The 16,663-nt window shown below is 48.4% G+C and overlaps 1 protein-coding gene across 4 annotated transcripts in view; it reads left to right on the top strand.

Annotated features, from left to right (window-relative positions):
* LOC147668257 (prolyl 4-hydroxylase subunit alpha-1-like) overlaps nt 1-16,663 on the top strand; it is a 415,422-nt gene that overhangs the window by 293,460 nt on the left and 105,299 nt on the right. For all 4 annotated transcript variants that reach the window (XM_086948664.1, XM_086948663.1, XM_086948662.1 and 1 more), the window contains exon 10: nt 9,558-9,657. In XM_086948664.1, the coding sequence (XP_086804790.1) occupies nt 9,558-9,657 (100 nt within the window). The remainder of the gene's footprint in view (nt 1-9,557; nt 9,658-16,663) is intronic.

The raw sequence follows: 16,663 nt of genomic DNA, 5'->3' as shown, positions 1-16,663 counted from the left end.
TTGCCCCCTCAACCTCCGCCTGGATTTTCGTGGGGGTAGACTCTAGTCTGTTTCTACGTGGTGGACTTTTGCCTCCGGCCAGTCCCATGCCATCACTTTAGATTTTAAGAACACTGTGTCCCCTCTTACTCTGTTATTTGTAGCCTACAGGGTACAGTAGCGCTTTTATGATGCTCTGTTGGCACAGCACACACTTCACTTACATAAATGTCTCTCTCTTTCTACACTTTGGAGGTGTAGTGTGGATAGGTGGTCCGTGGGTGTGCACCACCCACAGGATGTGGTCCCCCTCTCTTCATTTAAGAAGTCTGACCACTATGCTGCGTGGGCGCAACCTCCGGAGGCTGCCTCAGAACCCTATGCACCCTCTCCTACGTGAACAGTCTCGAGGTTCGTCCCTCCAGCACCATAGAGCCCGAACTGTTCTTCCACGAACAGTTCGGGCGATATGCCCTCTTCTCTCTCCGGAAGACCAATTATCTGGACGTTGTAGTGTTGCCAGCGTCCCTCCAAGTCTTCCAACTTCGCTGCCATGGCAGCCAGTAATGGCTGCTACCGGACTCTGGTGGTGAAGCGGGGAGGAGGAATGTAATAAATAAAAGGATTTACCTTTAATGGCCGGCCGCCGCCTCTCCTCCGTCCTCATCCTCTATATCTTCCTGTCCCGGCTGACGGTAGCAGGAAGCACCTGGGCAAAAGGCTCCCCTGGACCAATCACAGCGATGCAATGCAGCATTGTTATTGGTCTGAGTGCAGTGGTGCTCAAGACTGGAACAAGGAGCTTGTGCATGTTCCTGACCAAGCTGTGTAATGAAGCCTGATAGGAACATGCCAAGTGCGCACAAACTGTTTTGTCGGCCAATAAAAGGACTGGGCAAACAGTTCATGCACACTTAGATAGTGCACACCACTCCTTCCCTGCTCCGGCCAGCCCCGCCCCACCACTAATTGCAATAGGAAAAAATAAAATGATTATAACAATACGTTATTATCTTTTTATTTTTTGTTTTGAGCAGTGGGGTGACGCTCCTCCACCTTAGTGGAGGAGCCGCCCGTGATGGCAACGTTCTTAATCTCCAGGGACTCCAGGCGGTCTTGCCCCTTCCTCACCATTGGCATCAATTGTGTGAGGATGTTCTCACCCTCACCACTCTGTCAGTCAACATCTGGTGGTCTGCCCCTAACAACTCCACTTCCAGGGCCTTGTCTCTATTTTCTGTTTCAAGGCAGTTTTATTGTCCTTGATGGCTACCAGGATGACTGCCGTATGTGACTATAGGCTCTGAACTGATGCCGCCAGGTGGTCTGCAGAGCTCAGCTTTTCCAAGTGGTCTCCTTCCCGCTCTTGTTTCAGTCTAATGATGCAGCCCATCCTTGTGTTAAGGCCCCCCAAGCCTCTCCTTTCCAAGGCAGCTCCAGTTACCGGTGGGCCTTGGGCCTCGCCACCGCCTTACCTCTTTGAATTTGCCCAGTGGATCGCTCCGTGTGGGGTACCAAGGTTGGGGCTGCTGTGCTGGTGCATTATTCCCCCACCGACCTGTGATTATCTCCCTGACTACAGTCCTGGGGCAGCCCCAGCTAAAGCAGACAGCCACCGCCACAGCAGACAGCCACCGCCACAGGGCACGAGCACCCCTCTCCCTGCCGCACACCCTGACTCACTGCCCTATCGAGGTGGGTCTTGCTCCCTTTCCTCTTGGTGGCTGCAGCTGCTCACACTGGGGTGCCCGCACCCTGAATTCAGAAGTTTTCAGTTTGTTACTTCAGTTTGCATGAAAATTGTATGTTCGAGGCATATGGGCTGCAGATGGTACATTTATGAATAGATCGCCATCTGGTGTTGGGCTCGGATGATTGCATTTGTTTTTCTCTTGGAGAAGTCTTTTGTCGTCATGAGACTGGTGACTCCTCCTTTGGGTGCTAGTGCGCATGGGCATCAGCTCCATCCTTAGATTGTTTTTTTCCGCCATCAGGTTCGGATGAGGATCGAAGCGCTCCGGATCGACTTCGAGAAAAAGTGATATTTCGGCACGTATTCCCTTTCCAATTCGACGGCATTGTTATCGAACGCGATTTCATTTCCATTCCGACGCTTTCGACTCCAACAGTAAACATTTTCTTCTACGTCGACGAGACCGGGAGGCCTTTCTCGACGTAGTCCAGCCCGGAGTCCATGGAAAGGACTCCATTTAAGAGATGTCCAACGTGTGGTGCTAAGTTCCCACACAAGGACCTCCATGAGGTGTGCAACCTCTGCCTATCGCCTGAACACAAATCCAGGGACTGCGAAGCATGCGCAGCATTCTCCTCCAAGTCGACGATTAGAAACCGTCGAGCCCGAAGACACGAGGTTTCGAGAATGCAGTCGGAGGCAATCCCGGAGCTGTTCGAGGCCCAGCACCTCGAAGAAGAAGACGAACATGAAGACGAGTCGGCGCCGGAAGTGGACGAGTCTGATGTCGAAGAAATCGACGCTCAACAAACCGTGAATGACGACGTCCCCTTACCAAAAAAACGACCCCGCGTGGTACCGACCCCACCTTCGAGCCTGGTCAGACTACCGAAGAAAGTGTCCGACGCCCTGCCTTCGGGCCCGGCAACGAAACCGAAACAGAAACCGAAACTCTCGGCCTCCCACCATGTCGGATCCGAGAAACGGTCGACATCGACACCGAAGCTCCATACAAAGGAAAGCTCGGCGTCGAAACATTCCATGTCGAAACCGAAACATGCTTCGATGTCGAAGACTTACTCCACACCGAAAAAATCGGAATCGAGCAAATTCTCGGTGCCGAAAACACAGAACATTGATGGTCAGAAGCAAAGGCACCGTTCGGAACCAGGAACTTCGGTACCGACACAGGAGCAGCAGACCGATCCAAATCAAAAGACTTTGTTTATCGATCCGCAAACTGGCAAAGTGGTGACAAAATCACCGAAAAAGAGGAAAAATGAACAGCTAGATGACAAAGCTCTTCCTCCTAAAAAGAGAACAATTGGGACAAATACAACTCCTCCCCTTTCTCCTCGACCTAGAGACACACCCTCTTCTCCTCTTCCTCAAACTATGCCAGCTATTCCTCCACCTTCTACACCAAGACCATCTACACCTCAAACAGATGTAGACAGTGATACAGGGGAGGGAGAACTTCATGGGGATGACGACACTGTCCCAGATGAAGAAGACCCATGGGAAAATTATAATGCAGGGTCAGATGATGCTAACGACCCAGAATTATACCCCTCAAAACCTTCACCACCTGATGATAATACAGGTTTTGTACAGCTGATTAATAGGGCAGCAAAATACCATAAGGTAGATTTACATACAGAACCTCAAATAGAGGATTTCCTTTTAGAAACGCTACCTGCTGCACAAAGAACATCAGGAACACTACCTATGCTAAAGGGTCTTCTCAATCACTCAGCAGACATAATCAAAGACCCTGTGAGGGCTAGGGGGTTAAACCCAAGAATTGATAAAAAATATAAGGCAGCCCCAAAGGACCCAATATTTATCAAGGGACAGGTACCTCTGGACTTGCTTGTAGTCACAAGCGCTCGTAAAAGAGCAAACTCATTATCTACAGGAGAAGCTCCTCCTCCTGATAAGGAGTCCAAGCTAATAGATGCATCAGGCAAAAGAGTAGCATCCCAAGCAGCAAACAGCTGGCGCATAGCTAATACACAAGCGCTACTTGCACGCTATGATAGAGCGCATTATGATGAGTTAGAAAAACTCATCACACATCTCCCTAAGGAACATCAAAAAAGGGCAGACCAGCTTATACAAGAAGGGAAGATAATAACCAACACTTCCATTAAGTGCGCCTTAGACGCGGCAGACACTGCAGCAAGATCCATCAACACCAGTATCATGTAAAGAAGACATGCATGGCTTAGGGTCTCAGGGTTCAAACAAGAAGTACAAACATCTTTATTGAACCAACCTTTTGATCTAAAAACACTTTTCGGCTCAGGTACAGATGAGACTTTAGAAAAGATGAAAAAAGACACAGAAACGGCTAAATCAATGGGAGCATTACAACGGCCAACTCAAAGGGGTTCCTTTCGTAGGTCCACCTATAGAGGGGGGTCAAAGAATACAGGCACAAGCCAGCAATCTACCTCTTTTACACCAACATCACCCAGAGGTAATTCAAGAGGCAGTTACAGAGGTAACAACAACAAGGGTAGAGGTCGCGGAAATAATAACAACCCCAACTCCCCAACCCCAAAACAGTGACTTAATACAACTCCCCCCAGACCATGTAACACCGGTCGGGGGACGTCTATCACAGTTCCTACCTGTCTGGGAAAACATCACGTCAGACAGGTGGGTGAGACAAATTATCCAACATGGTTATTGCCTAGAACTCACAGCTACCCCACCATACATCCCCCCAGACAGCGTCCAATGAGTCAAGATCATCTGACATTGTTAAAACAGGAAGTACTATCACTGCTACAAAAGCATGCTATAGAGAAGGTTCCAAAACATCAGCAAGGGACAGGAGTATACTCTCTATACTTCCTAATTCCCAAAAAGACGGGTCTCTAAGACCAATTTTAGACCTCAGACCTCTCAATGCATACATAAACTCGGAACATTTCCACATGGTCACGCTCCAACAAGTACTTCCTTTACTGAAGAAAGGGGACTTTCTTTCTACACTGGATCTAAAAGACGCTTACTTTCACATCCCATTTCACAAAGCCCACAGAAAATACCTCAGGTCTGTAGTAGAAGGACAACATTATCAGTTCAAAGTCCTTCCGTTTGGGGTCACAACAGCAACAAGGGTGTTCACAAAATGCTTAGCAGTAGTTGCAGCACACCTAAGAAGACAACAAATACATGTCTTCCCTTACCTGGACGATTGGCTAATAAAAGCCAAGTCACAGGAAGAATGTCTTCAAAACACACAGAAGACCATTCAATTGCTGCACCAGCTAGGGTTTACGGTGAACTACACAAAATCCCACCTACAACCAAACAAGGTTCAACAATATCTAGGGGCTACTATAGACACAGAAAAAGCCAAAGTATACCCCAATCCAATCAGGATCCAAACAATTTTCACGTGATCCAAAGATTTCAACCACAACACTCACTAACAGCTCGAATGTTCATGCAGCTGTTAGGGATGATGTCCTCCTGCATACTGCTAATACCATATGCCAGACTACAAATGTGTCCACTGCAAGAATGTCTACGACACAGCGGAATCAGGCTCAAGGTCAGATTACAGATCTGGTGTTGGTAGACGACCGCACACATCGCTCTCTGAAGTGGTGGAACACAACAAACATTTCCAAGGGGTGGTCGTTCCTAGAACCGATTCCACAAGTGATACTAACAGCGGATGCATCGCTCACCGGATGGGGAGCGCATATGGAGAAATATACAGTGCAGGGAAAATGGAGTGTACAGCAAAAAAGATTGCACATCAATTATCTGGAACTACTAGCAGTGTTTCTAGCATTAAAAGCTTTTCAAATGCAAATCCTCAACAAAGCAGTCCTGATCAGAACAGACGACATGACTGCAATGTATTATATTCAAAAACAGGGGGGGACACACTCTCTCCAACTATCCAGACTAGCACAGGACATTTGGAGATGGGCCATTCCTCAAAAGATCTATCTGTTAGCCGAACACCTACCAGGAGTTCAAAATCAGATAGCAGACATCCTAAGCAGAGAGTCAGAACAAATACACGAATGGGAACTGCATAACCAAATACTGCAGCCATTCTTCCAAAGATGGGGACAACCAGAGATAGATCTCTTTGCCACTCATCAGAACTCAAAATGCCAAAACTTCGCATCCAGGTACCCACTCCACCTGTCCCAGGGCAATGCGCTATGGATAAATTGGTCCAACAAATTTGCTTACGCTTTTCCCCCTCTCCCACTAATTCCATTAGTAGTTCGGAAACTGCAACAACATTCAATGACAATGATACTGGTAGCACCCACGTGGGCAAGACAGCCGTGGTTCACCACGCTACTGCAACTCTCACAGGTGCCACATCAAAAGTTAAGATTATTACCCATGCACCTTACACAGAACCATGGAGAAATAATGCACCCAGATCCCAAACAATTGAACCTAGCGATCTGGCTCCTGAGGTCATAGAATTTGGATACTTAGATTTACCTCCAAACTGTATGGAAATCATTAAGCAAGCAAGACGTCCTACCACCAGAGCATGCTATGCAGCAAAGTGGAAAAGGTTTGCTGTATACTGTAACAGTAACAACATCAACTCCTCTGGATGCATCCACTAAAGAGATTATTTGCTATTTACTACACTTGCAGCAATGTAACCTTGCTTACACCTCTATTAGAGTACATCTTGCAGCTATAGCAGTGTACCTACAAAACAGACAACATCTTTCCCTGTTTAAAGTACCAGCAATAAAAGCTTTCATGGAAGGCCTCAAAAGAGTCATTCCACCAAGACTACCGCCTTCCCCAGTCTGGAATCTCAACATAGTACTTACCAGACTAATGGGACCACCTTTCGAACCTATGCATAGGTGTGAAATACAATTCCTCACATGGAAGGTGGCCTTTCTTATAGCTATTACTTCACTCAGAAGAGTAAGTGAATTGCAAGCATTTACAATACAAGAACCATTTCTGCAGTTACGCCAATATAAAGTGGTTCTTAGAGCAAACCCAAAATTCTTGCCTAAAGTAATTTCAGCATTCCACATCAATCAGCCAGTGGACTACCAGTCTTCTTTCCAAAACCACAGACGGTAGCAGAAAGGGCCCTACATACATTAGATGTCAAAAGGGCGATATTGTACTACATAGAAAGAACACAAACTTTCAGAAAGACAAAACAACTATTTGTAGCGTTTTCTCCTACACATAAGGGCAATCCTATCTCTAAAGCAGGCATTGCCAGGTGGATTGTAAAATGTATACAAATATGCTACTTAAAAGCAAAGAGGACATTAACTGTCCCTCCCAGAGCTCACTCTACACGTAAACTAGGAGCATCTATGACATTCTTAGGAAACATTCCTCTAGATGACATATGCAAAGCAGCTACCTGGGTTACACCGCATACCTTCACAAAACACTACTGTGTAGATGTGCAGGCAACACAACAGGCTAGAGTGGGACAAGCTGTACTAAAAACTTTATTTCAAACTGTTGCAACAGACACTGGTGACCACCGCTAGGGAGATAACTGCTGTATAGTCTATTCATAAATGTACCATCTGCAGCCCATATGCCTCGAATGGAATATGCTACTTACCTGTATGCATCTGTTCTTGGCATAGAGGGCTACAGAGTGGTACATGCCCTCCCAGCCTCCCCGGAAACCTGTGTCCGTTCCAAGACTATCTTATTTAGATACACTTACTTGGGCATTTCTATCTGTATTCTATCATACTACTCCATCTAACCCTACTATGGCAAAACAATCTAAGGATGGAGCCGATACCCATGCGCACTAGCCAGTCACCAGTCTCGTGACGACAAAAGACTTCTCCAAGAGAAAAACAAGTGCAATCATCCGAGCCCAACACCAGATGGCGATCTATTCATAAATGTACCACTCTGCAGCCCTCTATGCCAAGAACAGATGCATACTGGTAAGTAGCATATTCCTTACATACATTTTACTATTGCTCATTTGTGGACTTTCCAGAAGAGGCATAAATTCAATTTAGGTTTGCAACATACAGAAAACATTTACAGAAGAAAATTACTTCTTACAGGGGCACCTTTGTTCATTGCTCTTAGTTCCTTTATTATTGTACATTTACACAGGCAATGAATTTATATGACCATTTGCACTCCCACAATACAACAATATAACAAATTCTCGAAAAGCAGCTTTGCATCTTTGTCATTGAATTAGATTTGTCCAAGACACATTTGTAGGTCTGCAAACTGCTTTCCAACGAAAACTGTAGCCATAACACTGACTCTTGGCTCCTGAGAAGCAGTTGCAAATTAATAAGGTTATATAATATGTTTGCATATATTTTTACTGCTTATTTGTGCACCTATTCATCCAACTCTACTCTCCATAATGCAAAACCATGAAAAGTTGTGGATCTTAACCAAAGGGAAACCTGGCAGCTTTTTGCTGTGATATGTACCTGAAGAGAGCAGAGGGCTATAGGATGAAGCTTGATCTCAATGCAGACAGGGTAGAAAGAAAAGGGATCAAGCACGTAATCGAGGAATGTGGACAGATGGTGTGTAGCTATGAAGAAAAACGATGGAAACATTTTTTTTTATTCTGGAACTATATACAGGGTTTTAAAAATTACAGCATTGGGTTGTGTGTGCAGTAATAAAACTGGTGTGCTTTTCAGCTCCAAATCTTTGGAACCATTTCAGTTCAAGGTGGATTTGGCTCAAAAAACAATATATCAAGCACTGAAAAAACCCAACATTTGCACAAAAACACAAACCCAATAAAATACATAAAAATAGTATTTTTCTTGTCATGAGATATTCCTCACTCGTGGTCTGGGAGTAGTACTGCATAAAATATTACACAGAGACTTTATATTGCCTGACCTTTTACAGTAGCAAAAAGCCCTATCAGATCTACTGCTGGATAGTCCAACCCTAGGGGCCTAATTATGACTTCAACGGTCCGATGGACCGCTGTAGCCACAGTGGCAGTGCAGGCACCGCCGGTCCAAAGGCCCTATTACAAGTTAGGCGGTTGGACTGACATGGGACCGCTGCAACTGCAGGGATCAGAGATCCCTTACGGTGGTGCAGCAGTCTTAAGACTGCAATATGCTTGGTGGTGACGCTTCGGCACCCTAAATCATATTAAGAGTTTCCTCTGCACCACAGTTTATCATGGCGGTGACCCCACTGTAAAAATTGTGGCGGAGAAGAAATAAAGGGGGCCTACAGGGCCCCCTGTTGCCTCAGGGCCATGGGTTGCTTGCAGGAGGGCACGTTGTGCTCCCCTGTGTGCATAAACCCTAGTTCCTGCACGGCTTGGACTGCACCAGTCCATGACATGCAGGGACTGCCTTTGACTTTCCCATTGCAGTTCCTTTTTCATAGGTCCTGCCGTGGGACTGCCAAAGAGCCACTCGCCAGAGACTAAAAAAGTCGTAATTTGGCAGGCGGAGTCAGTAAGGCTTTGGCGGTAGCGTGGCGGCCCCGGTCCAAGACAGCCATAGTAGTAATTAGACCCTAAATATGTTTGATCACTATTGGTTGAAGAATACAACTTCTCTGACTTTTTTTATTTCTTCATGAATTGCAGTAGTCAACAGTCTTCAGCGTTTTCAGCAGGTGGCTAGCCCTGGGTCTCACTCTAATCAAATGTCAGTCATTGCACTCACTGATCTGATTAATGTTTTATCTTCACTTTCTTGTCCAGGTTTCACTCTTTATTGGTACCTATTTGTTATAAGTATTTTAGTCCTAAGCATTAATTGTTGCTAAGTAGATTGAGGTATAGAATACAAATTCAGTTGCATCAGTCTTTTGCGAGAAAAACAATGTGTATGCATCCAACAGAAATACTAAACTTCCCCTTATCTTGTAGTGCTTGGCTATCTGGCTATGAAGACCCGGTGATAGACCGCATTAATGCTAGAATACAGGATATCACTGGACTTGATGTGTCTACAGCAGAGGAGCTGCAGGTATGTTAAATAATAGAATGACCCCCACCCCCACGGGCATTTCCTATGTCCTGCCACTGCTTGCTTTATCAGGTGCTGTTTTTTTATATTTGCTTGACGACTCTACAAGAGAGCATGTGTTTATCTGCTGTCTTCCTTATTTGCTTCTCTCAACCCTCCATTGTGCTCCGTGTTCCTCTCGCCCATGTGCTTTCTCCCCGCCAACTCCACATTGATCTTTCACCTGTTTGGATTCCCTCTCAACGAACCATGTTGCAGCTTGCGCCCCCGTGTGACCTCCGCCCTTGTCCCTCGTGTTGCTTCTGCTCCATGCCCACTGTGGTGCTTTCCCCTAACCACTTTTTTAAAGCCCTCCTGCTACCCCATGTTTCTTCCCCCACTTATCACCAGTGTTGCCTGTCTCACCCAGTTTTGCTTCCCAGCAGGCATTTTTTTCTTTAATTCTTAAGCCATGCGGTCCAGTATCGGGCATGCTGGCACACATGTCTAAAACTACTATCAAAACAAATGGTTACCACCGGCGAGACCCGTTGGTTTTGCCAATGCTTGATTTCTTTCCTTATTGATGTCAAACACAATCTAATGCTCCCCCCCCCCCCGCTAAAAAAAAAAAAAACTCTGCTCCCTACCTTGAATCTTGCGCAGGGCATATTTTAAGTTGTGTGGCAAGGATGTGGGGCATGCCATTTTGTAAACTTGAGAGAAGAAAGGTAGCCCGACGAAACAAGGCCCCAGCCTTCTCAAAACATCTGCTACAGTCTCTGACATTTCATGCAGGTGGTAAATATCAGATCGTATCCCTCCTTCTGTGCTGAAGGAAGAGGTTTGTACAAGGCATCTGGATAGTGTAGGAAATGTAGTAGCCTGCATTTGGGAAATGCAAACTAGCAGCAAGTGAGGAATTTGGGTTGAGAAAGAAAGCTGAAGGGAGAGCAAACACCTGGTCCAGTTAGACACCTTAACAGAAGCAAGGGTTAGAGTGGCAGGGAAGGAGGTGGCTTGCACATTAATAGGTTATCTCTAACACCACAACACCTTTAAGAGGGATAGTGGGAGTGGTTACATTCGTAGGTTAGAGAACGTGTGGATTGCTAGCTTCTTCTGTTTCACAACTCTTGTGGAAACTCTGGTAACACCAACTCTCCACTGTTTTGATGAAGGACTATAGATAGTGACTGGATTTTAAGGCCCGACTTCCTTTGAGGGTAAATATGCATTGCATTGTATTGCACTAGTTTGGGAGCCTATACTTCTGTTGGTTCCCATCTCAGTGCTCTAACCCAGTCTGCACCCCTCCGTTGCCTCTTTCTTCTACCTTGATTTTTCCACATTCATATATCTCCTGTTTGTGTACCTTCAGCAACTCTTTCTGGTTCTGAATTATGTCCCTAGTCTTCCTCCTTTAGAGCCTCCTCTCTTACAACTTCGAGTTTGCCTATTCCAAACTTTATGAGCAGTGGCACCCTTCCAGTGCCTTTTCAGCCTACTAATTGTGCTGCCTGTCTCCAGTGGCTGCTGGTAACATTTCAAAGTGGTGGCCGAGAAAATTTGTGGATGAGTCCGTCTGACATTAGGGAGGTTCTGGGGGGTTCCCACCCCCCAAGAGATATTGTTTAAAAGAGGGAGTAGCAGATAGTGCATGTTAAAGGAAATTAGAGGAAGCAAGGTGGTGTATAATGCACGTTTTATTTACAGACCACAGCAGGTAACACGTCGGCTACAGCACATGCTTGGCTGCCGCCTTCCCAAACTCGGGCTGCTTAAGTATTTGCCAATACACAAGATCTGAAGTGTGCATTGGGCTAAGGAATGCTTGATTTGGTTTCTAGCTACCTAACTTTCCTCAGTATCTGTATTTCATATTTCCATCAAGCAGCCTTAGAGCAGATGTTAGTTTTACTAATGCGCACATTTGATACATCTGGAAGTGAATCATGACGGCTGCTCGTCGTGTGCAATAAACGAGATAAACCTGGCAGTATAGACTCTCATTTTTAAGGAACCACGTTAACCGCATGTGGCCTCTCACTGACAGCAGTCTCGGAGTATCTCAGAGCCTCTCATGGTGTCAAAAAGTATCTCAGAGACAGCGGTCTAACCGGGCGTCTCTCACACAGCAGCTACTTGGAATGTCTCTCAGACAATTCCTCCAAGTCGTTTATCGTGATGGCTTCCAAACAGCAGCTTCTGGTGATGCCTGGAGATGTCTAAGGAAGAATCTCGAGGTTCTCAGACAACACTCACTCGGACAGTGTCTAATAGAGTGTCAGACAGCGGTCCATTCAGATGTATATATAAGGCAATCTTAGGGTGTCTCAGACTGCAACCAAAGAATGTCTCTAAAAGAGCCTTAGAAGCGTTAACAGGCAGTAGGCGCAGTGGGTGTTCACAAGACAGTCTCAGCACATCTCTGAGAGGAGGCACTTGTCTTTTGAGATATCAGAGATAAGATGGTCCAGACAGCAGGTATTCAGAATGTCTGCGACAGTCTCGGGGTGCTCTTCAGACGTCTTTGGGGTAGTGTGTCAGGACGTGCTCCAACCTGCAGGTACTCTTGTCAGACAATAGACATTCACACTCACCTCGCGACTGAGACATTCTTTGGGTGTTTCTTAGACATGTCCTCTCGAGTAGTCTAAGACATGCTCCAGATGGCAGGTATTTCTCAGATAATAAACACTCGCCACGTCTCTGAGACAGTCTCAATGTGCTTCTTAGACAGCATGCATACAGGATGTCTCGCACACAGCTGCCACTAAAGATGTCTGCCTGCTGCTGTTCCTCCCCGGTACAGGCTGTGACTTGCCTGCGGCACCTAGAGCCAGGATCTCCCACCGCCAGAGAATTCCTGACTGGTAGAAGTGGGAGCCAGGACGTCCCGCAGCCCCTGGGAACAGCAAGGTGAGCGTGGGGCATCTGAGGCGCGGGAGGGGGCTCGAGTATGGCCGTTTGAGGGGCACGTTGTATGAGAGGCAACCAGGATCGTGCCAGATCGAGGGGTCTATGAAAGGCAGGGGCTGACTGAAAAGACAAGGAGCAGCCAGTGACGAATAGACTCCAGAGGGGGTCGGACGTGGAGTAAGCAAGCTTAGAGGCAGTAGCATACCACAGGCTTCTACGGGCCTTCCTCGCCTTCAGCCCGAGGCCAATGAATACCTGTGAGACACGGAAGTCTCAGCGACCATTTGCACATGGGTGCGAGGAGGGATTGGGGGGGATGGGGGGGGGGGGGGAAGAGTCATATTGTGTTACGCCACTGGTCAAGAGAGCAGCGGCACTGGAAAAGCAACGGGCACCGAGTGAGAAGATGGGACAGGACGACCTGAGGGTTGAGACACTGCCCACCGTAACCCCCCAACCCCTCCTATATCTCTCCCACAGCCGAGAAATGTAGCCCTTAAACAGTCGCGGCCGGCATTACAGGCAGGTTGGGGGGTAGAAATGGGGTCACGACGACCGGAGGGGATGAGGGGGAGGGGGGAAGCGGGAGGGGTTTAATGGAAACATAAACAAATATATAAAATAAACTTACCATACCGAGACTCCCGACGACCCGACTCCCGCCGTTCTGGTTTTCAATTCCTGCTGCACTGTGCACGTCATCAGGAAGGCGGCAGGCAGCCTCCCTCCCCTCCACTGCGGCGTCTTTGATTGGTCCGGCCGCTGCCCCACCGCGTCATTTTCTCTCTGTATGCTGCAGCATACAGAGAGAACAGGGAGAGTGGGCGGTGTTACTCGAGGGCAGGGGGGAGTGGCTTGCCCACAGTTGTTAATACTGTCTGTTTGGGCGGCCTCAGGCTGCCCAAACAGTCAGTATTAACAACAGTGGGCAAGCCACTCCCCCTGCCCTTGAGTAACTCCGCCCACCCCCAACCAGGAACTTCTGCGTTCGAGGCATGTGGGCTGCTGAATTCATATCTGTGCATAGATCGCCGCCTAGTGTTGGGTCCGGATGATTGCACATTGTTGTCCTGGAAGAGTTTTCGAAATATCACGAGATAGGTGGCTCCTCTTCTGGACTACAGTGCGCCTCTGGACTACAGTGCGCATGGGCATCGTCTCCATCCTCAGATTGTTTGTCGCCATTGTGGCAGAGATGGAGTGTGATACAGTAAGAGATGTCCATGCAAGAAAGTAAGAGTAAGAAATAATGCTACAGCTGCGACAGGCACCGGGGAGGAGGGTGGGCGATATGAATGTAGGGCTGCTGACATTCATATCTGTGCATAGATCGCCGCCTAGTGTCCGGATGATTGCACATTGTTGTCCTGGAAGAGTCTTCGAAGTATCACGAGATAGGTGGCTCCTCCCCTGGACAACAGTGCGCATGGGCATCGCCTCCATCCCCAGATTGTTTTTTTCCGCCATTGGGTTCGGATGTGTTTCGGTTCCCTCTGTCGGAATCGATAGTTGTTTAACTTTTCTAACTTGAGACCAAAAGGTCTTTAGGACTTGCGTCGGTATTGTCCATCGTTCGGGTTTTGTTTATTCATCAGCTCCGAACTCTTGCTGCCTTTCCGCGTGCTGTCGGCGCGGACGGGCCTACACGATGCTCCAGACTACTTAACATGGAACGGACTCCGTTTAAAAGGTGCCCGGTCTGCACCTCAAAGTATTCACACCTCGACGTGCACCCAGTGTGCAACAAATGTTTGTCGCCGGACCATGATGAGGCCAGGTGTATGGCCTGCTCAAAGTTCCGGTGTAAGAAGACTCTCAAGCTTCGTCGGGCCGCTAGACTCCAGGCCCAGTTATCAGCGCCCCCGCCAGACAACATCTTCGAGGAAGACGTTGGTGACGACACCGTCTTACAAGTTTCGGACTCCAGCCCAGCGTCAGAGGATGAAAACTACGACGCGGGGGACGAGGAGTTTGATGAAGTCGTCGGAGTGGTAGGGGACGACGACGGGGCCATTGCCACCGTGGGGGATAGCTCAGAGGAGGAGCATCCCCAAACTGACTCCGGGGTCAATCCCCATGATACGGCCCAGGTCAAGGGATCGCCTTCGGGCCTTACCCAAGACCTCAATACTCGTCCCACGGCCCCACCTACGGGCCCGGCCACGGACATTGGTGATGCGCCACTCCCGGTGAAGAAACCGAAAGTGAAGCCATCGGGGTCCACACCAACGGTATCGAAACCGAAAGTGAAAGTCGCACTGGTGGGACAAAAGGCTCCAGAGGTCTCAGCGCCTAAAAGGCCCAAAATGGCCGCCGACATCAAGAGCCACGCCAAGATGGCCGACCCGAAGACCCCGGTGTCGAAGGCGAAGACGACCGACGCGGCCGCGTCGGCGCCGAAGATGGTCGAGGTCGACGACCCGAAAAGAGCCTCGAAGAAGCGTCAAGACGACCCCAAAGCTCTGGCTGCGCCGATTCCGGTCGTCAAGGCCAAGGGTGGTGATGTGTCGGCTCCGAAGACCGTGCCTTTGATCGCCGACCCGACTCCGGACTCGGGGGAATCGCTCGAGCCGGTCCAGCCCTCCCCGTCCTTAACCAAGAAGGTCACGGAGTCCCTTCAACGTATTCGGAAGGACGCAGTGGCTCCCGAACCGAAGAATGTGGTGCCGAAGCCTACACAGAAGCCGGCAAAGGCGCAGACGCCGATCCACTTCACGCTGCCGCCGAAGACGACGCCGAAGGCTTTCGCTCCAAGGCATGGGGCCGGGGTGCCCTTGAAGCTGGTGTCGGCGCCCAAAGCGTCATTTGTGGTGTCGAAGCCTCGGCTACAGCCACTCGCAGACGAGGAGCGTCGAGAGGTTGTCATCGTCGCCAACACAGGCAAACTCTCTCTCCTTAAGAGGAAAATCACCCCGGAGCCGGTGTTAGAACATTTTCGTATTCCACTCAAAAAGAAGTTGGACTCTGCGGGTACTTCTGCCCCTATGGAGCCTGCATCTCCACAAAATCTAGAACTCTCACCGACTCATTCTAACACTGGGGAAGGTGACGGAGATGAGGAGGACGAGTACAATTATCCAGCGTACTCGGATCCGGAGGAGGTCAATGAACCTTGGTCTGCTGGAGGCGACCTTGAGGACCCTCAGTCAGGTCACGAACCGCAGCTTTTTGCAGCAAAAACTTCTCCAACAGAGGACTCTGCAGCCTTCAACGCTCTAATTGAGAGAGCTGCGGCGAATCATGATGTCGACCTCCATGCGGACCCTGTGGATGTCGATTTTCTGTTTGACACTTTCTCAGTGGCTGAAAAGTCGGTCAAAACATTGCCTATGCTCAAGGGAGTGCTGAAGCACGCGCCGGAGGTTTTCAGGGAGCCCACTCGGGCGCGAGTCATCAATCCTCGTATTGACAAGAAATACAAGGCGGCGCCCACTGATCCAACGTACATCAAGGGACACTTGCCACTGGATTCTTTGGTTGTATCCAACGCACGCAAGCGGGCAAACTCGCAGACCACGGGTGATGCTCCTCCCCCAGACAAAGAATCGAAAATCTTTGAAGCCTCAGGAAAACGTGTTGCTGCGCAGGCAGCTAATATTTGGCGCATTTCAAACACGCAGGCCCTCCTTGCACGCTACGATAGGGCGCACTACGACACCCTAGAGACACTTCTGCAACACTTACCTGATCAGTACAAAGAGGCAGCTGAAATGTTGATTCAGGAGGGGAAGCTAATCACCAATGCTTCCATTAAGTGTGCACTGGACGTGGCTGATACCGCCTCCAGGGCTATAAACACTAGCGTGTTACTGCGTAGGCATGCATGGCTTAGAATATCAGGCTTCAAACCAGACATACAGACAACCATCTTAAATCAAACAGTTAATCCAGACCACCTGTTTGGCCCTGAAGTGGATGCAACCCTTGAAAAAATGAAAAAAGACACGGACACTGCTAAGTCTATGGGGGCCCTCCAGTCCCAGCAGTTTAGGGGTGGTTCTTTTCGCCGCTCCAATAACAGAGGCACCTCAAGGGGTCAGGCATCACAATCCACGCAGTATTATAAAAGCAACACCCAGACCTCATACACCAACAAGGGTAGAGG

The sequence above is a fragment of the Lissotriton vulgaris genome, unplaced genomic scaffold, assembly GCF_964263255.1.
Source record: "Lissotriton vulgaris unplaced genomic scaffold, aLisVul1.2 SCAFFOLD_1939, whole genome shotgun sequence".
Taxonomy (NCBI): Eukaryota; Metazoa; Chordata; class Amphibia; order Caudata; family Salamandridae; genus Lissotriton; species Lissotriton vulgaris.
The sequence above is the reverse complement of the archived record's forward strand: the minus strand, read 5'-3'. Positions and strand labels throughout refer to the sequence as shown.